The 26,649-nt window shown below is 50.3% G+C and overlaps 1 protein-coding gene across 1 annotated transcript; it reads right to left on the bottom strand.

The window, feature by feature from the left end:
• Positions 1 to 10,550: 10,550 nt before the first annotated feature.
• On the bottom strand, positions 10,551 to 20,982 carry LOC142281755 (mitogen-activated protein kinase-binding protein 1-like). Its single transcript, XM_075332892.1, has 7 exons — positions 20,767 to 20,982; positions 20,280 to 20,426; positions 20,009 to 20,193; positions 19,837 to 19,928; positions 19,307 to 19,432; positions 19,115 to 19,185; positions 10,551 to 11,310 (listed from the first exon to the last, which is right to left on the bottom strand). Exons 1-7 carry the CDS (start codon positions 20,905 to 20,907, stop codon positions 11,281 to 11,283), a joined length of 792 nt encoding a protein of 263 aa, XP_075189007.1. The 5' UTR covers positions 20,908 to 20,982; the 3' UTR covers positions 10,551 to 11,280.
• Between the last annotated feature and the right edge of the window lie 5,667 nt (positions 20,983 to 26,649).

Raw genomic sequence — 26,649 nt, 5'->3', positions numbered from 1 at the left:
AAAACTATGAGTCGGGGTGTGGAGAAATTGCTGTACAGTAGGAAGATAGTTACGGGTGTAATTATTTTTTTTTTATTAATTACCAAAATACAAAGTTGATGAACAAAAGAAAGATTTATATCAACTCAATATTTGATGTGACTGCCCCTTTTCCAAATCAGCATCAATACTTCTAGCTACAGGTGAGCACAGTTTTTGATGGAACTTGGCACATGGAGGTTATTGCAAACATCTTGGAGAAGTAACCGCAGATCTGTGGATGTAGTCTTGCACAAATCTTTCTGTCTATTTATGTAATCCCACACAGGCTTGATGATGTTAAAATCAGGGCTTTGCAGGGCTTATATTATAACTTCCAGGACTGTTTGTTCTTCTTTACACTGAAGATCGTTCTTAATAACACTAGTTGTATGTTTGGGTTCATTGTTCAAATGCAGAACACATTTGGAGCCAATCAGATTCCTCCCTGATGGTACTGTATGAGAGATATGAGTATCTGACATCTTTTTAGCATGTATTTAAATTGACCAAATCCCCAACTCTCTATGCTGAAATGTAGCCCGACTTGCAAGGAACTTCCCCCAAGCTTGACAGTTGCCTACAGATACTAATTATTGCACAGCTTTCCTGCTGTTCCGTAAACAGACTACATTATATTAGAGCCAAATAGATCAAAATTTTACTTCATCAGAGCACCTGCTGCCATTTTTCTGTTCTTATATTTTCATACATACTTGAGTCACTTGGTCTTGTTTCAGTATCAAATGTATGACTTTTTAGCCACAATTTTTCCATGACAACCACTTTTAGCCAATCCTTTCCAAACAGTAGATGGGTATAGCTGGGTTGCACTGGTAGCTGGCAATTCTGAGCCAATGACATTACTGGATATCTTCTTATTTTGAAGGAAAGTAAACATGTTGAGTCTTTCATCTGCTATATTAAAGGGAACCTGTCAGGTCCCCTATGCCCTCCAACTTAGTAGCATTCACACCTGAATGCCCAAATTCCTTGCCAAACCAGCCCTGTATAATGCTATTCACTAATATGAATGTTTTGAAAAACTACTTTTAAACTTCACTTTCCCTATGCTAATTATGCTTGTTGCAGGGGCGTTTTCTCCCCACGCTAGTCTGCCCTTTTTCCATGTTTCCACTCCACTATGGGTATGGTAACATGATTTCCACGAGCTGGCGCGTCACAGCCAGCTAATGGAAATCTTACACATGCACGCAGCTCATTTTGACCAGTGCTCTTCAGAAGCAGGGTGGATGCTTCCCGGCTTCATTAGGTGCACTACACATGACCGTAAGTTCAGAAGATGTGAATTTGAACCATCTGCTGAACGTCCGGTCATGCACAGTGTGCCTAATGAAGCTGGAAAGCGTATGTGGCGCCTCTGAGCCTTCAGTCGCCATAGAGGTACTGGACCTCAGCCAGATGTGTAGTATCCCATTCTCGGGTAAGGAGGGGGGTCCCAAACCGGTATACACACAACACAGGCACTCTCATTTAGCAACACTCCACTAGACCGTGGTTAGGGCAAGTTGCACCTTTGATGCGCCATAGGAACGCACAGTCCGAAGCCAGGCTGGGAGGTGGAGTCTAGTTAGTGGGAGCAGACTGTAGAACGTTGGCGAGTTAGGAAGGAGCAGTGGAGGCGTAAAGACCTGTGGTCTGGAACTGCAGCAGCTTGGCCCAGGCACACGACAGAAAGAGTCCTAGAGCCCACGGGAAGTGCACCATACTCTCGTGGTCTCGTTCCACAGATGACATTCCGGAGTGGAGGGACTTGGCCGCAGAAGGAGACCGGCCCCTCAACTAGTGGAGAACTTTAAGACTCAGCTAGCAAACTAGAGGCTGAGGTTGCTTCAAGTGCAGAAGCCACATCCACACACATCCAGTGAAAAGGTGACCACATAGGGCCAAGAAATAGAGCTTTAAGCCACCCGACAGGGTCCGCAGACACCGGCTCGGGGCTCTGTGTGTGCAGGCGTGGGACAGGCGGGAGAGGTCAGCGCAGGAAGACGACCAGGAAGGGAACACAGAAGGGTGTACCGGTTTGTGCCTCCGAACTATCTGGCATCGGCTGGAGCCCATCACAGCAGGACTCAGCACCCCAAGGGCAGCATTTGTCTAGATGTGCTAACCTAGAACTGTTAACTGTGAGTAAAGACCTTGTGACTGCATCCCTGTCATCCGGTTATTTCCTGCGCCTCCAGCCTGGCACCCCGCTGTTACAGACTACTACTCCCAACACCCTGGGGTCCTGCTCTACCTGTGGAGAGAGATTCCAACTCTGCTGTGTCACCACCGACCCCAGGGGAAACTGAACAGCAGCGGCGGCAGCGCTCTTGCTGCATACCACAGGTGGCGTCACGATATCTCCCCTGTAAATATTTCCCCCCACCATCATCAGCCATTTATTAAAACAACACCGCCGGGGAGCCGCGGCCCGGTAACAAGTAACCCCCAGGCCCCTGTGCGGGCGTGTCACGTACACCTGGCTTCAAAGGCATACTGTTGCAGCTGAAATGAGCCATGCGCATGCGTGAGATTTCCACGACCTGGTGGTGACATCAGCTCGTGGAAATCATGTTATCACACCAACAGGGGCATGGAAACATGGAAAAAGGGCCAACTAGTCTGGGGAACTAATGCCCCTGCAACTAGTCAAGGCCCTAATTAACATAGGGAAAGTGAGATTTTCATTTTTTCTAAACATTCATATTACTATAGAGCATTAGACATGGCTGGTTGTGTGTTACGTCACCACCGGAGTCCACTCCAGCGACTTCTACTCTGATCGCCAGGCGACGCCGTGTTCCTGCCGTGGATGGTGATGGGAGAGGAGTAGATGCCAGCGGCGCCGGTTGGCGCAGGCTCCACTCATCCACTGGGTTGGGTTTCCTTGGGATCTGCACTGACTGACTATAGGTGGCGTGTGTCTTCCAGCTGAAGTTACCATCATTCAGCTATAGCCAATGGGAAGACACCACACCCTTTTTAATTCCCCTCCTGTCTGCTGACCACTGCCAGAGATAGTTCTGATATTCTTACTCCTGTTCTGCCCTGTTCTGTTTTGTGATTCTGGTGTTCTGACTTTTCCTTGTTTCCTGACTACCTCTTCTGCCTGCTGTTCATGTACCTCGCTGTCCGATCCGGATTTGACCTCTGCTATGTTTTCTGATTACATCCTTGCCTACCGATTCTGTCCCTGTTCTGCAATTCCTGGTTTGACCCTGCCTGACGAATACTCTCTCACACTGCTGCCTTCCACAGGTAGTGATCTCCAGGGCCCTGTGTAATTCCAAATCCCTTTATAGGGGTTAAAGAGTTTCAGGGTTCTGGGGTCCTGCTTGGTGAAGCGGTTTCCCTCTAGCCTGTCCATTACAGCTCGTCTGAGTCTGTGGATCCAGGCAGGCGTTACATTGGGGTGGGAATTTGGGCGTACAGGTATCAATGCTGCTGGGTTAGAGGGCATGGGGGACCTGACAGGTTCCCTCTAAGTTTCCCTGGCAGACCAGTGACTCTTTGGTCCTCAGTCGTGATGGGCGAACTCAGACTGTAAAAGTCTGGATCTCAGGGAATTTCAGGTAAATTTCCAGATCTGGTCATCTGGATAATAAAAAAAAATAATAAAGAAAATAGGAATAAAGCAGGTGCGTTATACTTACCGAGTCTACACGCAGCTGTAACACTATTTCAAGGACTGCTCATTACCCTCATGCATATTTAATGCTTCCCTCACCCACTGTTAGTCCCAGCGTCTCTGATTGGTTGCAGTCAGACCACGCCCCACCCTGTGTGACAACGTATCTGACTGTTTGAAATTGCATACTCTACCTGCCTATGTATAGTGGTGCAAAAATAAAATAAAAAATTGGGATAGGGTCCCCCTATATTATGATACCCAGCATAGATAAAACACATGACTACAGGCTGCAGCCCCCAGACGGGTGCTTATCTTGGCTGTGTATCAACCTACCTAATGTGGCTTTTTCTTTTTTTTAAAAAAAAGTTAAATAAATAGCTTAGAAATAGCAGCCTGCAGCCACCCAGAATTGTCGCCACCATTAGATGTGACAATCCCGGCACTTTACACTGCTCATACCGATTGTCCTGGTGCGGTGGCAATCAGGGTAATAAGGGGTTAATGATAGCTCACAGGTGCCACTAAACCCTAGATTAGTAATGGGAGGCATCTATGAGACCCCCACATTAATAATCTGTAAGTGAAAAGAAATAAACACAAACACCGAAAAATTCTTCATTTGAAATGAAATGCAAAAAAACACCCTCTTTCACCCATTTATTAACCACAAACACTTAGTTCCAACGTAATCCACACTCGGTCCCATGTCATGATGATTCCAGCTCTGATACATACATACTGAAGACAGAACATGTGCGCACGCTGTGGGCTCCACGCAAAGTCTGACGTAGCTGCAGTGATGTCACTCAGTTTATCTGCGGTCATAAATGTTGTTTCCCACGGTACCCCACCTGTGACTGCAGGTAAACTGACCTCAAGTGACGTCATTAAATTCACTGACCTGACCTCAAGCGAGGTCACTGAGTTCACAGACCTGCATTTCCTGGCAGAAAACCAAGGTTTTTTTGTCAAGAGAAACAGATTTGGTGCTGATATTTCCATCATATTGCTGCAGCAAATCTGCATTTTTAGGCAAAAAAACCCGCATCAAAACATGATGCAGTTTTGATACGATAGTGATGTGATTTTTTGCCAGGAGATGCAGATTTGGTTTAGGACTATGGTGTATAAATTTCAGCACCAAATCTGCATGTCTTGGCAAAAAAATGCACAATCTCAGTGCGGTTTTCTGCTAGAAGATGCAAATTTGGTGCTAAGATGGTGTCAAAACTGTTATGGTGTTTTTTTTTAACTACAGATGCAGATTTGGTGCTGAAATTTATTCCTGCACCAAATCTGCATCTCCTGGCAAATAATTGCATCACTACTGCATCAAAACCACATCGTGTTAAGATGAGTTGGGGTTTTTTTGCCAGAAGATGCAGGTTTGGATCAGGAATATGGTGTATAAATGTTAGCATCATATCTGCATCTCTTGGCAATAAAACATGTAGTTGTCTGCCAGGAGATGCAGATCTATGAACTCAGTGACCTCACTTGAGGTGACGTCACTGAGTTTAATGAGATTGCCTGAGGTCCGTTTACCTGTGGTCACAGGGGGAGTACCGTGTGAACCTCCAGCTATGACCACACATAAGCTGAGTGACATCACTGCTCATTGTTGCAGCTCAGTCAGTCTCTGCCTGAATTCACAGGATGCAGACATGTTCTGTGCCCGCACACTGTGACTTCAGTATGTAGCAGAGCTGGAATTGTTATGGGACCTTGTGTGGTTTACATCAGACCTGAGTGGGGTAATATAGGGATGAAAGAGTGTGTTTTTTTTGTATTTTATTTCAAATAAAAAATTTTTTTTGTGTTTGTGTTCATTTCTTTTCCTTTACAGATTACTAATGGGGGGGGGGTCTCACAGACTCCTCCCAATACTAATCTAGAGCCACCATACCAGGGTAATCAGGATGAGCCGGGTAAAGTGGCAGGATTGTCACAGCTAATGGATGCAATAATCCTGGGTGGCTGCCGGCTGCTATTTTTTGGCTCGGGGGCCAAATAACAATGGGCCTCCCCAGTCTGATAATAGCAGCTGTCGGATTTATGATGGTTGAGTAGTAAAATTGGGGGGGGGACCATGCACTGTTTTTTATATTATTTATGTAAATATTTTTTAAAAAAAATCTACATGGGGTTCCTCTTATTTTGATACACAGCCAAGATAAGCACATAGCTGTGGGCTGCAGCCTGTATCCGTATGCGTTATCTGTGCTGGGTATCATAATATGGGGGGACTCTGTGCCAATTTTTTAATTTATTTATTTTTACACCACTATACATATTCAGACAGCATCTGTGATTCCACACAGTCTGAAACGCTGTCACACAGTGTGGGGATGTGGTCTGATTGCAATCAATGACAGACGAGCTTAAACCACGGTGTAGACCTGTAAGAGTTTGCTAATAAGTATTGTAGGGATACGGCTCACTCGGAGGCAGTTGAGGTAGACATGGGAGGCGACATTAAACAAAAATTACTAGGCTGCTTTTTTAAGGCTCCATAAAGCAAGCCACCCACAAGGAAAATAAATGGCATTTCTTTGCAGGACAATAGAATACATAGTCCTAACAAAAACACTACAATATTATTTCAGCACATAAGTCCAAACATGGAGATATCACACAAGAGAATTTCTTACCTCCAGACACAGTTAATGATCACACCGGGACTTTCTTATGTCCACAATACCACACCCCAGGGTGGGGATACGTGAGCAGCCAATCCCACTCATATATCTGACTGCTCATAAACTGCCCCTTGTTAGCCCAATCCCTCTCAGTACCATACGTACTGTGAGCTTGCTTTGAATCACGATCTCTGTGATACATATCTCCCCTCTATGACGTGTCCAGATGCCATCTTGCAGTATAATGAGAATTTTTAAAGTGGAGCCAGATTTCACAATACAAATTGTATACAATATTAAATAGATCTCATAGCTCTGATGAAGCTGGTGTAGAAACTTTGAAGCTGAAATGGCTGTATAATCCTTTTTGAAAGTTTTCTTGCGGGATATTAAAATTAGTATTTAATGCACTGGATTATAAAATGTTCATCTTAACATGGACATTCTGCTGTGGATTATCAAAGTAAGTACACCAGATTAATTGGATCTATAAGATACATTTAATAATGTGTACAATTTGTACTGAGAAATCTGGTGAGAAATCTTTTTTACATAACCACTGACTTTTTTTTTCTGGGAAATCTTATTTTGCTTCCTTTTTGACATTTAATCTACACAATATTTTGGAAAACTGCAATTGAAAAGGACACATTATTCATTAATTAATGCAGGGGGCCTGGCCAGTTACTGTCACTTCATCAGTAATTAGATAGGGTCACATTATTGATTTCTGCTCCTTTTAAGCTACCATCAGAGTTAGTTTTATTGTTCGTATAGTTATATATTACACTAATTTTGCACATAGCATATTCCTACACTAAGACATCTAAAATAGTAATAAACTTCCAGACACCATTTTCTGGCTTGTTTGTAAGCAAATGTGGCACCCTGGACAAGCCAGGACGTTGCAGGTACTGCAACAACACACCCCACACCCCGGTTAGGAACATCAAAGTCAGACACAAATCCTTGTTGCCTCCCTCCAGGGGCTGATGTCCACACCAGGTGGGGCGGAGCCAGGCGGTTGACTCCACCCACCAAGGAGTTCACAGTCCTGGAGGCGGGAAAAGGAAAGAGAGAAGTGAAGTGGAGTGAGAAAAAGTGGAAGGAGTAAGTGGTAGGAGAGGAGCAGACTAACCGTGTCCGGGTACGTGGCCCGGGCACCTGAGAGCAAGGTTGGCACACGGTGGTGACCGTCTGCAGGAGAGGCCGATTGACGCACAACCGTAAGGACCAGGGACGGGCGGTGGCCCGCCGGTACCGGATCGGGGAGCGAAGAGAAGCCAGCACCATCCGGCAGGGCCTACGGACCCCGAGCAGGCTTGGAGTTGCCGTTAAACCGGTCAAATCCGTCAGCGACGGGAACCTCCGAGGTTTCTCAGCAGTAAAGACCTGACTGAAGGCAACCGCTCAACCGTGAAGGGAAATACAGCTACCGTCACAGCTAGGGTTACCAGGGCCAGCGCCTGCGGGCAAAAGGGGCTCCTCCGGCAAATATACCGCTGAGGAGCGGGTTACCGGTGGGAAGCCATCGGGGCCGAGAACATAACACCGGTGCAGGGAGAGACAGTTACCGCCAACGTACCGGGAGTGACCGGCGCAGCCGTCTGTGGGACTCGTCCATCCAGCCGTTTGTTTTACCAGAGACTCCGTGTACGTTACTGGCTAAGTAAGTACCACTGCGCTGCCCCGCGACCCTGCACCTGGCCAAGCCCCGCAATCCACCTTACAGACAACAACTCCGGGCCCCGGGACTACCAAAATCCCCCTACCCACGGAAGGGAGAGAAACATCCAAGCTTCTCCCTGTCATCGCTCCCGGGATCCCCGTACAGAGCAGCGGTGGTACCTCAACCTCACCACACACCGTGGGTGGCGTCACAAACCGACATACCAAACACCAACAAACCACCCCTTTCACTCACGGGGGAGGAGCGACGCTCGTATCCCCGGATCCAGCCCACCGCTCGAGCCACCGAGCAGCAGTAGCAGCAGCGCCGGACCCGAGCGTGGTGAGCGCAGCGCCCTCCCCGCCCGCGACAACTTGGCGTCACGAACAGGATCCTCCGTTCTACCGCCCGGTAGAAGTGCGCCTTGTGTCCCGCCGGAGGTGTCCGGCCGAAAATATTCGGAAGCCGCCATCTTGGGCGCGAAAAGTCCCCGCTCGAGCGTCTTCCCGAGCAGTGGAGGCGCGAAAGCCGTAGCTCCGCCCCTGAAGAGGAGGTGCCGGAAAGAGACCAAGGAGGGCACGGAAGGCGTCTGGCCGCATGTGGACCACGGCTATGAAAGCAGGGACGCCAGGACCCTGCGGCCATCTTTTGGTTCCTGGAAGAGGCCGCCGCAGCGATGCACCGTCCGATCAGCAACACCGTAGTTCCCGCGCCCGGCACCCATCCTGCTGCCCCAAGGATCGGCCCCCCCATCCTGCTGTCCCAAGGACCAGCGCCCCCATCCTGCTGTCCCAAGGATCAGCGCCCCCATCCTGCTGCCCCGGGGTCAGCACCCCCATCCTGCTGTCCCAAGGATCAGCGCCCCCATCCTGCTGTCCCAAGGACCAGCGCCCCCATCCTGCTGTCCCAAGGATCAGCGCCCCCATCCTGCTGTCCCAAGGATCAGCGCCCCCATCAGGCTGTCCCAAGGATCAGCGCCCCCATCCTGCTGTCCCAAGGACCAGCGCCCCCATCCTGCTGTCCCAAGGATCAGCGCCCCCATCCTGCTGTCCCAAGGATCAGCGCCCCCATCCGGCTGTCCCAAGGATCAGCGCCCCCATCCGGCTGTCCCAAGGATCAGCGCCCCCATCCTGCTGTCCCAAGGATCAGCGCCCCCATCCTGCTGTCCCAAGGATCAGCGCCCCCATGCTGCTGCACTGTGGTCAGTGCCCCCATCCTGCTGTCCCAAGGATCAGTGCCCCCATCCTGCTGTCCCAAGGATCAGTGCCCCCATCCTGCTGTCCCAAGGATCCGTGCCCCCATCCTGCTGCACTGTGGTCAGTGCCCCCATCCTGCTGTCCCAAGGATCAGTGCCCCCATCCTGCTGCGCCGGGGTCAGTGCTACAGGCCACAGCAAGGAGAAGACACCGGTGTTACCTAGCCGATGCCCCAGGGTCAGCGCTACAGGCCACTGCAAGAAGCACACGCTGGTGTAACCCCACCGACACCCCAGAGTTAGCACTACAGGCCACAGCGAGGAGCAGAGACCGGTGTAACCCAACCGATGTAACCGCCACACCTGGACTGATCCCCATGTGCACTGGTCAAACAGTGAAACCTGTGGAGCACAGCACAACAGGACGGCTCCACACCTCACTCATCATAGCAGCCTCGTCCACAGGCACCGACCCCTCCAGCTCCTGCACAGGGGGAAGAGAGCTGAAGACGTTTGTGGGGCCATGTCCCAGATGTCAGGGACGCGAGCGACCATGATCTCAGAGACATGCCTAAATACACCCAGAGAAACAGCAAGTTTGCCCCACAGCCAGAGGAGGGTCCACGCGGAGGGGACAGAATAGAAGGGTCCAGTGTGAGAGAACACTAGGGTCCAGAAATAGGGGGAGAGAATAGAAGGGTCCAGAGAGAGGGGGCTGAGAATAGAAGGGTCCAGATGAAGGGGCAAGATTAGAAGGGCTCTAAAAAAAGAAGGGGCAAGAATAGAAGGGTCCAGAGGGAGCAGGCAAAAATAGAAGGGTCCAGAGGGAGGGGACGCCTAGGAGTCCTGAAGAAGGTGGGGGGAACAGAAGTCTGTATGCACCACACTAACAGAGGTTGCTGCACCGTGGGGCCGTGCACCCTCTTGCAATTGTGCTCCTCAGATTGTCGTACATGGGCTTTATACAAGGCGCCTGCTATGTGGAGATTACTTGCAGATAATTAGGAGGACCAGTCGTCTTCTGCAGACGTCGCACACAGGCCTGCAGGGTCCGGTGGGGACTTACAAGCTCGTTCCTGGTGGCCATCTGGCGCCCCAGCTCCTGGTAGATCTTCTGCTGCTTCACCTCCTGCTGCAGAGACTTGATAAGCTGGTCCTGGCTGTGGAGCTCTCTGGCCACATTCGTCTTCTGACTCTGCAGCTCCTCGATCTCCTTCATCTTCTTCTCCAGGTCTGTCTCCAGCTTCTCCACCTCCTCTACAAGAACAGTTCAGACTGCCAGGACCCCAGCACATACTCCCCCCCTTTAAGAGACACCACGACACAATTTTTTCTTTAAAACAAACTTTTTATTTAACTTTGCTTTGGAGAGTCAAAGGAAATCAATGCTCTCATCTTTTGGGATAAAATTATGGTCACAGCTCTCCAAACAGGCGTTAAACCAGCCAAATATACCAGGGGTTTAGGTAAAGTACTGCCACTCGGCCGTCCGGTGCGGGTATTTCGCCTCCATTTTTCCTTATTTCCAACCCCTTCCGCCAAGGAGCAGCCAAATATCAACGAGCTGCGACCCCACCCACCAGGGACTGGAGCGCTTGCACGACACCCTCACGGATTCCTGCCATGAACACATCCTGCCCACTATCATTCAGATGCACTCCATCCGCCCGCAGGTAAGCCGCATTATCACCCTCCAGCTGGTGATGGCGGACGACAACCCCGTTTTTAAACCGGATGAATTTGGAGATACGCTGATTCAGTGTTCGCCGGGTTCGTTCTATGGCGAAACCTTCCCTAGCGCCATGCCAAACGAGCCGTGGAATTACCTCGGACCAAACCAGCTTCATTTGGGGGAAGAAGCAGGGGAATTTGTCCATATCTGACCGCATAAGGGTCAGTAACTCAGCCAACGGGAAAGAAACCAGGTCGTTACCCCCGGCGTGTATCACCATAACCACTGGGGAAGAGACCATCCTTGCTATCTTGACCACCTCCGGTAAAACTTGCGGCCAGGACAGGCCCCTGATACCTCTCCAGTTAACATCGATGTCGAGTAATCCCAAGGACCGGCCACCAGGTCGAGAGTCCGCTCTCCGAGCCGCCCAGTACACAAATGAATGACCTAGGGTCCACACACTCGGACGGCTTGTATCTGAAAGGAAAACAATGTCAACCGCAGAAAAACAAATAAAACAGGTACCTTCGCCTTTGCAATGCTCCAGCTAACCACGTCCCGCTAGATCAGCCGCATGTGTTCCCAAACCACAGCGGCGTGCCCCTGTTACACCACCAACATGACAAGTTTACTTAAATGGAGACAGAACATTTATTATGTCTGAAGGCAAAATGTGAGTCACTGGTCTCAGTACAGACATCATTCACTGCAGCTTTGAAGACCGGCTGAGTCACAGGACAAACGCAGTTTCTGCGATTGACCGCCGGCTGGTCAGTATTATGGCAGAGCAGCGGATATGAGGCCTGTAAAGACTTCAGACATCCGAGAACCAACCACCAAAGCATGAACTCTATATAATATACACCGTGTGCAGAATTATTAGGCAAGTTGTATTTTAGAGGCTTTTTTTTTATTATTGTTCAACAGCTATGTTCTCAATCAACCCAAAAGACTCAAATATCAAAGCTTAATATTTTTGGAAATTGGAGTGTTTTGGGTTTTTTTTTATTTGGCTATCTTAGGAGGATATCTGTTTGTGCAGGTAACTATTACTGTGCAGAATTATTAGGCAACTTAATAAAAACCAAATATATTCCCATCTCACTTATTTATTTTCACCAGGTAAACCAATATAACTGCACAAAATTTAGAAATAAACATTTAAAATTAGTGACCAATATAGCCACCATTCTTTATGATGACACTCAGCAGCCAACCATCCATAGATTCTGTCAGTTGCTTGATCTGTTTACGATCAACATTGCGTGCAGCAGCCACCACAGCCTCCAGACACTGCTCCCAGAGGTGGACTGTTTTCCCTCCCTGTAGATCTTACATTTTATGAGGGACCACAGGTTCTCTATGGAGTGCAGATCAGGTGAACAAGGGGGCCATGTCATTATTTTTTCATCTTTTAGACCTTTACTGGCCAGCCACGCTGTGGAGTAGTTGGATGCATGTGACGGAGCATTGTCCTGCATGAAAAAAGAGAATTTTGTTTACTTACCGTAAATTCTTTTTCTTATAGTTCCGTATTGGGAGACCCAGACCATGGGTGTTTAGCTTCTGCCTCCGGAGGACACACAAAGTACTACACTTAAAAGTGTAGCTCCTCCCTCTGAGCTTATACACCCCCTGGAGAACCAGATCTAGCCAGGTTAGTGCAAAAGCTGAAGGAGAATAGCCACCCACAAGTAAAAACAGAGCAAAAACCGGAACAACCGGAGACTCTGTCAACAACAACAGCCGGTGAAAACACGTGGAACAAGAAATTGCCAACAGGCAACAGGGAGGGAGCTGGGTCTCCCAATACGGAACTATAAGAAAAAGAATTTACAGTAAGTAAACAAAATTCTCTTTTTCTTTATCGTTCCTATGGGAGACCCAGACTATGGGACGTCTCAAAGCAGTCCATGGGTGGGAAATAAACAGAAAAACTAAGAAGTAGGCAGAACCTAACTTCACAAATGGGCGACAGCCGCCTGAAGGATGCGTCTACCCAAGCTCGCATCTACCGAAGCATGAGCATGCACTTGGTAGTGCTTTGAAAAGGTATGCAGGCTAGTCCAAGTGGCAGCCTGACTGACTTGTTGAGCCGTAGCCTGGTGCCTGAAAGCCCAAGAGGCACAGACAGCTCTGGTCGAGTGTGCCTTGATCCCCGGCGGGGGAGGCACCTGAGAACACTGGTAGGAGTCCGAAATGGTCGACCTAATCCAACGGGCTAAGGTCGGCTTAGAAGCAGTGAGGCCCTTGCACCGACCTGTGGTTAGCACAAAAAGAGAGGTGCACCGCCTAAGAGCAGCGGTGCGAGACAGATAGATCCGGAGAGCACGCACCAGATCCAGAGTATGCAGCGCTTTTCCAAAGCGATGAACAGGAGCCGGACAAAAGGAAGGTAGGGTAATGTCCTGGTTAAGGTGGAAAGGAGAGACCACCTTAGGAAGAAAGTCCGGAGTCGGACGGAGAACCACCTTGTCTTGATGAAAAACCAAAAAAGGTGACTCCGAAGAGAGCGCAACCAAATCGGAGACTCTCCTGAGGGAAGTTATGGCCACTAGAAAGACCACTTTCTGTGAAAGACGAAACAAAGAAACCTCCCTAAGAGGCTCAAAGGGGGGTGTTTCTGCAAAACCGTGAGGACCAAGTTAAGGTCCCAGGGATCCAAGGGCCGCAGGTAAGGCGGAATGATGTGAGACGCGCCTTGCATGAAGGTGCGGACCTGAGCCAGCCGGGCGAGACGCCGCTGGAACAGCACTGACAGAGCTGAGACTTGTCCCTTGAGAGAGTTGAGGGACAGTCCCAGCTGCAGACCGGACTGTAGAAAGGACAGAAGGGTCGGCAAGGAAAATGGCCAAGGAGGATGGCCGGAAGAGCGACACCAGGACCGGAAAATTTTCCAAGTCCTGTGATAGATCTTGGCGGAGGAAGACTTACGGGCCCGAGTCATAGTGGAGATGACTTCAGGAGGGATACCAGAAGCCGTCAAGATCCAGGACTCAAGAGCTACGCCGTCAATTTGAGAGCCGCAGAATTCAGGCGGAAAAACGGACCTTGTGAGAGAAGGTCTGGACGGTCCGGAAGATGCCACGGCACCTCTACGGACAGATGGAGCAGGTCTGGGTACCGAGCTCGCCTGGGCCAGTCCGGAGCAATGAGGATGACTCGACGGCCCTCCATTCTGATCTTGCGCAGGACTCTGGGCAAGAGAGCTAAAGGGGGAAACACGTAGGACAGACGAAACTGGGACCAGTCTTGAACCAGAGCGTCCGCGGCGAATGCCTGAGGATCGTGGGAGCGAGCCACGTAAACGGGAACTTTGTTGTTGTGACGGGATGCCATTGGGTCCACGTCCGGAGTGCCCTATTTGCGGCAGATTGACTGAAAAACTGCCGGGTGCAGGGACCACTCGCCACTGTCCACGGTTTGACGGCTGAGATAATCTGCCTCCCAGTTTTCCACGCCTGGGATGTGGACTGCGGATATGGTGGACTTGGAGTCCTCCGCCCATTGAAGGATGCGTTGTACCTCCAACATTGCCAGGCGGCTGCGTGTCCCGCCTTGGTGATTGATGTAGGCAACCGCTGTCGCGTTGTCCGACTGGACTCGGATGTGCCTGCCCGCCAGCAGACGGTGAAAAGCTAGGAGAGCCAGAAGCAAGGCTCTGGTTTCCAGCACATTGATCGAAAGGGCTGACTCGGACGGAGTCCAAGTGCCCTGCGCTCGGTGCTGGAGACATACCGCTCCCCAGCCGGATAGACTGGCATCCGTGGTGAGGATCACCCAGGACGGGGCCAGAAAGGAGTGCCCCTGGGACAGAGAGAGGGGCTGAAGCCACCACTGAAGAGAGCTCCTGGTCTGTGGCGACAGAGCCACTAACCTGTGCAAGGAGGAAGGCCGCTTGTCCCAACAGCGGAGAATGTCCAGCTGCAGAGGGCGCAGATGGAACTGGGCAAAGGGAACAGCCTCCATTGACGCCACCATTTGACCCAGCACCTGCATCAGGCGCCTGAGGGAATAACGGCGGGGCCTCAGCAGAGAGCGCACCGCCAGTTGGAGGGACTGCTGTTTGACTAAGGGCAACTTCACAAGTGCCGGCAAAGTCTCGAACTGCATCCCTAGGTACGTGAGACTCTGGGTCGGAGTCAGAGTGGATTTGGGAAGGTTGACAAGCCACCCGAATTGGGCTAGAGTGGCGAGAGTGAGCGACACAGTCCGCTGACAGTCTACGCTGGATGAAGCCTTGACTAGAAGGTCGTCCAGGTAAGGGATCACTGCCAACCCCTGTAGGTGCAGGACCGCAATCACTGCTGCCATGACCTTGGTGAATACCTGAGGAGCTGTGACCAACCCGAAGGGGAGAGCCACGAATTAGAAATGTTTCTCTCCGATTGCAAAACGTAGCCAACGCTGGTGTGAAACTGCAATTGGCACATGCAGATAGGCATCTCTGATGTCGATGGATGCCAGGAAATCCCCTTGGGTCATTGAGGCAATGGCTGATCGCAGAGACTCCATGCGAAAATGCCGCACCTGAACATGCTTGTTGAGAAGCTTGAGATCCAGGATGGGCCGGAAGGAACCATCCTTTTTGGGGACTAGGAAGAGATTTGAGTAGAAACCTCTGAACCGTTCCCGGGCGGGAACCGGTACAGTTACTCCGTTGGCCTGCAAGGATGCCACGGCCTGTGAGAAGGCGGCGGCCTTGGAGCAGGGGGGAGTTGAGAGAAAAAAATCTGTTTGGCGGGCTGGAAGAGAATTCTATCCTGTAGCCGTGGGAGATGATATCCCTCACCCACTGATCGGAGACGTGTTAAAACCACGCGTCGCCAAAGTGGGAGAGCCTGCCACCGACTAAGGACGTTGCTGGCGCGGACAGATAGTCACGAGGAGGCTGCCTTAGCGGCAGCACCTCCTGCGGTCTTTTGTGGACGCGCTTTTGGGCGCCAGTTGGATTTCTGGTCCTTGGCTGAGTTAGTGGACGAGGCCGAGGACTTAGAGGAGGACCAGTTGGAGGAACGAAAGGAACGAAACCATGACTGATTCCTGCCCTGGACAGGTTTCCTGGTTTTGGTTTGTGGCATGGAAGTACTCTTCCCGCCAGTAGCTTCCTTAATAATTTCATCCAGCTGTTCCCCGAACAGCCGGGACCCTGAAAAGGGAGTCCAGCAAGGTACTTCTTTGAAGAAGCATCTGCCTTCCACTCTCGAAGCCACAAGATTCTGCGGATAGCGAGGGAATTAGCCGAAGCCACCGCAGTGCGGTGAGAATCCTCCTGCATGGCAGACATGGCATAGGATGAAAAAGCTGAAGCTTGGGAAGTTAAGGTAACCATTTCGGGCATAGATTCCCTGGCGAGGGAATGCATCACCTCTAGAGAAGCAGAGATGGCTTTGAGAGCCCACATTGCTGCAAAAGTCGGGGAGAACGAAGCCCCCGCCGCTTCATATATGGATTTGGCCAGAAGGTCAATCTGGCGGTCAGTGGAATCCTTAAGAGAGGTGCCATCAGCCACCGATACAATGGTCCGGGCTGAGAGTCTAGACACCGGGGGGTCTACCTTTGGGGAATGAGCCCACTCCTTGACCACCTCAGGTGGAAAGGGAAAGCGGTCATCAGAACCACGCTTTGGGAAGCGTTTGTCAGGACAGGCTCTGGGCTTGGTCACAGCGGCCTGAAAACTGGAGTGGCTAAAGAACACACTCTTTATCTCTTAGGCGAGGTAAACTGGTGCTTTTCTGCCAGAGAGGGTTGCTCCTCTGATACTGGCGGATTGAGATCCAGTACAGAATTAATGGACGCAATCAAATCACTAACATCTGAGTCACTTTCGGACAGATCAATGGGGTACATGGAGTTAACCTCCGAGCCCCCCGTAAAGACATCCTCCTCGTCCTGCGAGTCAGCTCCTGAATTAGAGCCGCGGGACGAGGAAGGAGAGGGAACCCTGCGTCTCTTCTTAGAAGGACGGGGTCTGGGACCAGATGATGAATCCTCTGTGAGCTCCGGTCCTGAGAGACCCCTAGCAGCAGAGGCACCCTGTGAAAGGGGCTGATGCATGTTCAGCAAAGTCCTGGACAGAAGTCCCATGGAGTCAGCAAAAGACTGGGAGATAGACCTAGAAAAGGATTCTACCCAAGCCGGGGGTTCAGCCACAGGAGCAGGAGCAGGGTGAAACTCCAGGCTGAGGCACCGCCAGGTTAGAGCAGGCATCACAATGTGGGAAGATGCTCGGTTCAGGCAGCAGGAGCTTACATGCAGTGCATACTGAATACAGCTTTGGAGCCTTGCTCCTCGTGTGAGACATGCTGCTGGAGTGGGGGCTCTGCCAGAGAATGAACCCCAGAGAGTATAATCAGAGGTCCACAACCGGAGACCGGTTGTGGCTTACCAGACCGCTGGAGCGGTGTTGTGTGCCCTCCAGATCCCGAAGCCTGGACCCCCAAGCACAGCAACTCAGCAGAGATGCTGCAGACCAGCGCTGCAATGCAGAGAGAACGCTGAGAAAATGGCCGCCGGAGCAAAGAGAGGGGGCGGGACTTGCTTGAGGAGCGGGATCTGAAGGGCCATAGAGATCTACAGGGGAGGAGACACACACTGCAGTAGGGAGTGTCCCTCCCCTTGCAGAACGGCCGCCAGGCGGAGCCGAGCCTGTCCCTCTGCATGAGTGACATGCGAGGGCAGTGAAACCGAAAGTAGGCCTCCGGCGAAGCCGGGGCCTAAATTTGAGCGGTGCGGCCGGCGCGCAGGCACCATCGGCGCGGTTCTCAGGCAACAGCCAGAGAACCCGCCGGAAATGTCATAAAAACACATCAGCACACTCTCCCACAACAATAAAGTACAGGGACCCCCAATATATAAACGTCTCAGGTACTTAGCTTGCTGAGACGCCGGGTTCCAAGTCCCTGGGGATGAGTGCTCCGGTCCAGCAGGGTCCTGAAGGGCTGCGGATGGAGACCGGTCTCCTGCTAAGCATGGAGACCGTGCTGGCTCCCACTTCAAGCCAGAGCCCAGGAGGGATGGTGAAGGAGCGCGGCATGTAAGGCTCCAGCCTTGGAATCAACCTTAACAACACCGCCGACACAGTGGGGTGAGAAGGGACATGCCGGGAGTCCAGACTTGGACCCGCTTTTCTTCAAACTCTTTCCAAAAATCAAAAAATCAGATGAGAATGCATGTGTGGATGTATGCCTCCTGAACACAAAGCGATAAACTGGCTAGATCTGGTTCTCCAGGGGGTGTATAAGCTCAGAGGGAGGAGCTACACTTTTAAGTGTAGTACTTTGTGTGTCCTCCGGAGGCAGAAGCTAAACACCCATGGTCTGGGTCTCCCATAGGAACGATAAAGAAATCATGTTTTTCTTGAACGATACCGACTTCTTCCTGTACCACTGCTTGAAGAAGTTGTCTTCCAGAAACTGGCAGTAGGTCTGGGAGTTGAGCTTCACTCCATCCTCAACCCAAAAAGGTCCCACAAGTTCATCTTTGATGATACCAGCCCATACCAGTCCCCACCTCCACCTTGCTGGCGTCTGAGTAGGAGTGGAGCGCTCTGCCCTTTACTGATCCAGCCTCTGGCCCATCAATCTGGCCCATCAAGTATCACTTCTTATTTCATCAGTCCATAAAATCTTTGAAAATCATTCTTAAGATATTTCTTGGCCCAGTCTTGACGTTTTATCTTATGTTTCTTGGTCAGAGGTGGTGGTTTTTCAGCCTTCCTTACCTTGGCCATGTCCCTGAGTATGGCACACCTTGTGCTTTTTGATACTCCAGTAACGTTGCAGCTCTGAAATATGGCCAAACTGGTGGCAAATGGGATCTTGGCAGCTTCACGCTGAATTTTCCTCAATTCATAGGCAGTTATTTTGCACCCTTTTTTGCCCAACTTGCTTCTTGCGATCCTGTTGGCTATTTGCCATGAAACGCTTGATTGTTCGGTGATCACGCTTCAAAGGTTTGGCAATTTGAAGACTGCTGCATCCCTCTGCAAGACATCTCACAATTTTGGACTTTTCAGAGCCCGTCAAATCTCTCTTCTGACCCATTTTGCCAAAAGAAAAGAAGTTGCCTAATAATTAAGCACACCTCATATAGAGTGTTGATGTCATTAGACCGCACCCTTCCTCATTACAGAGATGCACATCACCTAATTTACTTAATTGGTAGTTGGCTCTCAAGCCTATACAGCTTGGAGTAGGACAACATGTATAAAAATGTGATCAAAATACTCATTTGCCTAATAATTCTGCACACAGTGTATATATATGTTTCACAACCATACCTGCTCAGCAGTGCGGAAGTAAATGCTTTTATCTGCTCCACAGCTGATCATTCGCATCTTGCCATCGTTAGCTGAAAAAGTAGCAGATTCAGGTTAGCAGTACGACAGTCGCCATCTTGGCAAAGATGATCAGTCTTCTTTACAAGGTATATAGCATTGTACTAGTCTATATGACTGCACATCAGAGCTCACCAGTAAATTTTACAGCAGTGATTGATGAAGAGTGGTCATCCAAGGTTTGTTGAAGGCTGTAATCTTTTGATGCATCTAGGACATGAATCAGTCGGTCACGGCTGGCAGAGGCCAACAGGTTCATTCCTAAAAAGGCAAACAAAAAAAAAAGCATAAGATATTGAAGAAATAAAATGAATCACAATACATAAATGCACGTATAAAAGGTTACCTTGCCACGGTTGATCGGCTCACATGAATTGGCCAATTCTTGTGTGCCACCTATTCTGACTGTGTTTTCCGCCTATCAGCCACAGGGTGATTTTAATTAGTGCCAGATCCTATCTCCCCATACATTTGTAGAATTATAGCCCAGGAGAGGCAGGACACTAATATAGGGTCCCATCAAAGAAAGGTCACCTTGCCGTGGTTGATGAGCCAACTTTCATTTTTTTATGTATATTGCATATAGCATTAATGCAGTTTAGATTTCACATATTCTATGTTTGGTGCTTACAGAGGCTGCTGTATCCTTTTGTTTGTATATTTACCTGTGTCTGGTTTAGAATATTCTAAGCAAAGGATTTCCGAATCATGAGCTTCTACTTTCAGTAGCTCCGTCAGAGACTGCAGCTCATGAACCCTGTAATAATGAAGAATAAGCATTCAATCCCCCTAATATAGTGAGAATTTCGATGCCAGATATCCCCTCTGACCCTATACCTGAGTGTGCCGGTTCTGTCGCCTGAGGCCAAGTGTTGGCCATTGGGGCTCACACACACGGAGCGAATCCCGGCCTTGGTGTCCAGGGTCTGCACATCGACCTTGTCCACCAACCCAGTGCAGTTACAGTCAGTGTCGAGCAGAGCTTGTGTGTTACCATCAATCAGAAGAATTTTCATCAAGTCCTGGTAAAGTCAAAGAACGTGAGACAATAGAGTTGGTCGTGCTGTACATGATACAACCCCCCCCCCCCACAACCAAATACACGCACATTGCTGAGGATGTTCCGGTGTAACGCCGTGCCATGGATGTTAGACGTCTCCATGTTCCACAGTCGGATGGTGCTGTCAGAAGAGCCGGTAATGAAGGAGTTTGGGGGCAGGCAGGCCTGGTTGCTGTCCTTCATTTCAGGGTAAACCTAGACAAAAATATATAAAATTGGTATATAAGAAGCAAATGCTACCATTTATAAGATGAAACGGCTTAAATAACAATTCCTTAATTGTAGAGTCACTCACTTTACAATCAACAGAAAAAATGTAAAGTATCTGCGGCTTCAAATCAGCCCAGAATAAGATGTACTGATGTGATTCTATAGATCAGATCACTGCAATTTATAATAGCCAGTTTTATCTTAAAAGGAGATGACTCCGCACATATAAACGCCCTCAGAGCGGCGCTCGCTGAACAAGGCAGCACATCAATACTATAAAATAGACATCTGTGTTGTATTTTTATCTCGGTCGGCACGCTCATACCTCAGCGCTCCATACACAGGAGGAGTGGTACAGGGCAGAGTAGACTTTCCCCACTTTCTTCAGATCTTTAATGTCCCATACATAAAGACTGTGGTCATTGTACACACAAGACAGCCACTGGTTGGTGGAGTCAAAAGTCATACCGACGGTGTCCGGGTACTTGGCATCCGCAGCATTGGAGAAGAGGCGGCTGCAAAGAGAATAGATTGCATGAAAAAAACAAACAAACAGATATGGGAGATTTAAAGGAAAACCTATATAAACTATATATAAATGGAGAGCGAGCACAAGGCAGAAAGCGGAGGCCATCCAGAGGCACGACGCTCCCCAACACTGAAAGCGGCACGACGCTGCCCAACACTGAAAGCGGCACGACGCTGCCCAACACTGAAAGCAGCACGACGCTGCCCACCACTGAAAGCAGCACGACGCTGCCCAACACTGAAAGCGGCACGACGCTGCCCACCACTGAAAGCAGCACGACGCTGCCCACCACGGAAAGCGGCACGACGCTGCCCAACACTGAAAGCAGCACGACGCTGCCCACCACTGAAAGCAGCACGACGCTGCCCACCACTGAAAGCAGCACGACGCTCCCCCTGCAGCATTGGAGGAGAATAGCATAATACTATTCCAAAGCAGAACATCATATATTCATATACGAATCCAGAGTCCAGCCCCACAGAAGTCTACTGGTCTTGTATAGAAGATAGTGAATGCACGTGGAACAGATTGTGCTGCAAAAATTTGTCCCATTCATCCTCATGCATAACAAATTTTCACTTGTATAAATTTTTGCAACAAAATATTTAGTGTGTGAAAAAAAAAGTTGTAGGCCCTGTACTGATTAAAGTTGTCCAAACCTGCCGATTTTGACAGAATTATGACCCTGATATGAATAGGGGCTACCTGAATTCTGTTGGAGAGAAGATTTTGACATGTGGAATTACAATGCCTCGTCCCATTGTTCTATTGGTAGATGAGCTGCTGGCGGAAATATTTGGTAGAAGGTTTTCCTCCACTTCACCCCAATAAAAACACAAACAATGGAGACTTTGGGAGAGAACGCTGCACATATCTGGTGTATGTACGGGCACCTTTAAAGCTCCGTACGACTCAGAGGTTGTGCCTTGGGTATGCAGTGGATAATCTTAATATAATGTATTTATATATACGATTTCACACATGCCTATCACACATTTAGCCCTCTGTAGAGGACATATAATTTTTATCCCCGGATGTATCACCACAGTTGGCCGATAAGCAAATATAACACCGAGACTGAAGACCGAGACAGATGGAAGGTTTCTGAGAAGTTCCTCTGTGCCGTCTGCAGACATGTGAAAATGGGGCCGGGAAGAGACATCACTCTACAAATGATAGTAAAAACTATCAGCGCAAGTAGCTTAAAAGACAAAGCTGTAACACCAAGAGGTCAACTAGAAGAAAGCTGAAGCACTTCATGACTGCTGAGACCCCAACAACCCAAAACTTATCGTCCCATGTAATGAAAAGCCACACTCAGATATATAAAAACAGAACTCTCTTTATTTGGAGATTTAATAACCAAATCTCATCTTTCAGTGGATGGTGGTCGGTCACAGCATAAAATATTAAGATAAAACCACGTAAATAAACCACCGTAAACCAGTACAAAGCATTATGCCGCCGCTGGACTCCCAGCACAGGTAGCTTTCATACAAAAACCATCAACGCTGTTAAATTGACCGCCAAGGAGGAGCAAAGTAGCAAACTGCGCTCCGACCCCCACCCATAAAATAAGGAACACTCGATAGAAAGAAATAAGTCAGCTCTAATTTCCGTTAAGTATACCATCGGGAAACAGAAGCTGTGAAAAAGTGCGCTGCAAAGCGAATAAAACGTGACACTCCAACATGAACTCCATGATTCCTAAATAGCCGTCATGTCATACACGCGAGGACTGACCTCTGACTAAGCCAAAGAAACCATGGAACACATCATAGTGGAAAGTTGCGTTAAATAAAGAGGCAGGAGGTCATTCCCAGCAGCATAGAAAAACAAACTAAGAGGTAAAGAGGCATCCTGGAGATCCCAACTATTGGTCCTCGATGCTTTTCAGGGAACATCCAAAACCTGAAAAACCCAAATCCTCTTCCACGTGCATGGTTCTCCCATTCTCCTGGCCGGCCAAGATAAAAGAATGGCCAAAAACGATACCACATGTTTGACACCATATGTAATAGAGAAAATTGTTACCAAGGCAATAAAAACCGGTCTAAAATACATGGAGAAAACTCAGCACGGCAACTATAAATACGTCGAATTTCAGGATTGGCAAGTAATGGCACCAATTATGAATTAGCACCAATCTCCTAGCCTCGAGGCTGAGAAACACAAAGGAGCAATTAAAATAATATTTATGAGAGGGGAACCATTGTCATGAGGTAAGAAAGAAGGACCTGAATGGCGAAAGAAAAGGTAATTGCAACTAGAGACGGGAAACTTTTCCAAGGAAGCAAAAACAGGTACCCAAGAACAAATATCTGGAGGCTCGGTTGTTTGAGCATCAAATCCGAATGCAAAAACCCCCGATCACTAAATTGATGTTATCACGATAAAGACCACCGGGGCTTGTTTGGGAAACAAAGTTATATTATCCCACTTCTATTCCTGTAATCGGGACTCCGCATGTCCCCAAGTATGCAGGAACCAGTGCAATGGTGCTGTCACGCTCCCCGGGTCCCCTGTCCAGCTCCCCGGCTCCCCTGCCACGCTTCCCGGCTCCTCTGTCCGGCGTCCCCCGCTCCACAGCCTCCAGGCCTCCTCACCTATGAGCCCCAGGCGTCCCGGTCCCCGCTCCCAGCGTCCGCTGGCAGCTTCGCTCCAGCCCGGCTCCCCTGCCTCCTGTTCGCCGCTCCCTGCCCTGGCTTCTGGCACCCGGGCCTCGCGCATGCGCATTAGTGCGCGCGCGCGGTCATTGACCCTTTCTTAAAGGGCCAGCGTCCACAGACAGGATATTGAACACACAGGTACAGGGTATAAAGGGGTTTAATGTCCAAGTGGGCGGGGCCTGTTCTTCGTGTTTCCTAAGCTAGGAGTCAGGTCTCCTTGTGTCTCTGTGATATACTTACCTATCTCTCTCCTAGAGCCGCTCCTGCCTCGCCATCCGGTCCTGCCGATTCCCGAACCTCGAACGCTGACTATCTGCCATCCAGTCAGTCCGTACCATCTCTGATCCCTGTGGTGACCCGTCCTCTCGCTCCATCGGTTCCGGACTCTGCCTGACAACATCTCTGCCTCCGAACCTGAGCTCCGTCACCCGGACTACCATCAGTGACTCCGTGGTCCCAGGGACTTCTCCATTCCACTCTTTTGCACGGACTGTCCTGCTACCCGTAGTGCTCCGGCTACCGGACCCCTTGCCTTCATTAAGGTGTTCGGCCCAGTGGATCCACCTCCTGGGTCTGCCCGTCCACCTGGCCCTAACAGTAAGAACAGGCCATGGATCCCGCCCAAGCACTAGCGGCCTTGCAGGAGGAACTCACACGCCAGCGTGAGACCCAGACCCGCATGCTGAACTTCATGTCTTCTGTGGACGCCCGCCTGAACACGCTGCAAGCGTCGGTCACATCTTCGGCATCTCGAGCTTCCACTGTACCATCCACGGCCACAGCTCCCGTGGCAGCCTCCTCGGATGCTTCCAGACTTCGTTTGGCCTCACCACCCCGGTACGCCGGAGATCCCAAGACCTGCAGGGGTTTCATCAATCAATGCTCTCTCCATTTCAAGCAGCTGCCGCACTTGTTTGCCTCCGACCAAGCAAAGGTCGCGTTCATGATGTCCCATCTAGAGGGTGAGGCGCTGGCCTGGATGAACCCCTTGTGGGAGAAGGAGGATCCGGTGACCACCAACATCCAGGAGTTCCTGCAGGCATTTCGTGGCACCTTTGACGAGCCCGGACGCACCTCCGCGTCTGCCTCATCTCTCCTCCGGCTACGTCAGGGGACTCTGACGGTGGGTCAATATGCCATCAGTTTTCGTACCTTGGCTTCGGAACTCGGGTGGAACAATGAGGCTCTAACCGCCGCCTTCTGGGAAGGTCTCTCGGGTCGTATCAAAGATGAGCTGGCTGGTCGTGACGTGCCGTCCACCCTGGATGCCCTGATTGCCCTAGCGACTCGAGTGGATCTTAGTTTTCTGGAACGATCCAAAGAGGTGTCCCGTGAGAGACGTCCGATACGGCATTCCTCCCCTCCGCAGAAGCCCGCCGTACTTCAGTCAACGTCATCTGGTGTCTCCATCCACGAGCCCATGCAGATCGACCGTTTGCGGCAGTCTGAACAACGCCGAGCAGAATGGCTCGCCAAGGGCCTCTGCTTCTACTGCGGAGAGGGCACACACCTTCTACGCTCCTGTCCAGAGAGGCCGGGAAACTCCAAAGCCTAGGGTTGGTAGGAGAGGCCACCCTAGGTGCTGGGACTCTCTCAGACCCGGTTACGTGGACTGTTCAAGTGACAACGGGAGAGACGCGGTTCACGGCCGAGGCGTACCTCGATTCCGGGGCAGCAGGCAATTTCATCCAGCAGGCCACGGTGGACAAGTACCAGGTGCCTGTTACTCCACTCGACAAACCCCTAGTGATTGCCTCTGTGGATGGGAGACCCCTCTCTGACACCATCTCGTGGATCACCAAGCCGGTGGAACTGCGTATCGGTGCCCTGCACACCGAGAACATCGCTATCTATGTCCTCCCACACATGTCCCATCAAATCCTGCTGGGACTCCCCTGGTTACGGACACACGAACCCTCAGTCAGCTGGGGTACTGGTGAAATCACCCGATGGGGCTCCTCTTGCCACGAGAACTGTCTGAAGACTATTCAACCCATCCGACGACCTCCGATTCCAGAGTCCCTACCGGGACTGCCCTCGGCCTATTGGTCCTTCGCGGACGTCTTTGATAAAAAGGAGTCAGAGGTACTGCTGCCACATCATCCTTACGATTGTGCCATCGACCTGCTCCCGGGAACTACACCCCCTCGAGGACGGATATATCCACCGTATCCTGCCGAAACAAGGGCCATGTCTACCTACATCACAGAGAACCTGGCAAGGGGATTCATTCGGAGATCCTCCTCTCCTGCTGGAGCAGGCTTCTTCTTCGTTAAGAAGAAAGAGGGCGACCTACACCCATGCATTGACTACCGGGGATTGAACCAAATCACCGTGAAAAATAAATACCCCCTGCCGCTCATCCCCAAATTGTTTGATCGGCTTAGAGGAGCTCGTGTGTTTACCAAGTTGGATCTTCGGGGTGCCTACAACCTGGTCCGCATCCGCTCTGGGGACGAATGGAAGACCGCGTTCAATACTCGCGATGGGCACTATGAATACTGTGTGATGCCCTTCGGCCTGTGTAACGCACCAGCAGTCTTTCAGGAATTGGTGAACGACGTGTTCCGGGACCTTCTCTACATCTGTGTGGTGGTGTATCTTGATGACATCCTGGTCTTTTCTCCGGACCTCCAGACCTACAGAGAGAACGTGCAGCTGGTACTACAAAGACTGAGGAAAAATCGTCTGTACGCCAAGTACGAGAAGTGTGTCTTCGAGCAGTCTTCTCTTCCCTTCCTGGGTTACGTAATCTCCGATACCGGACTGCAGATGGATCCGGAGAAGGTCTCTTCCATTCTCAACTGGCCCCCTCCTTCTGGACTGAAGGCAATCCAACGCTTTCTGGGATTCGCAAACTATTATCGTCAGTTCATCCCTCACTTCTCGGCTCTGACTGCACCTCTCTCCGCCTTGACCAAGAAGGGGGCTAATCCAAAGGACTGGTCACCTGCGGCCGACGCCGCGTTTGGCTCCCTGAAACAGGCATTTGCTTCCTCCCCTGTGCTCC

This window comes from Anomaloglossus baeobatrachus, unplaced genomic scaffold (genome assembly GCF_048569485.1).
Source record: "Anomaloglossus baeobatrachus isolate aAnoBae1 unplaced genomic scaffold, aAnoBae1.hap1 Scaffold_483, whole genome shotgun sequence".
Classification (NCBI taxonomy): Eukaryota; Metazoa; Chordata; class Amphibia; order Anura; family Aromobatidae; genus Anomaloglossus; species Anomaloglossus baeobatrachus.
Note: the sequence above shows the minus strand (reverse complement) of the source record. Positions and strands in the feature narration are given on the sequence as shown.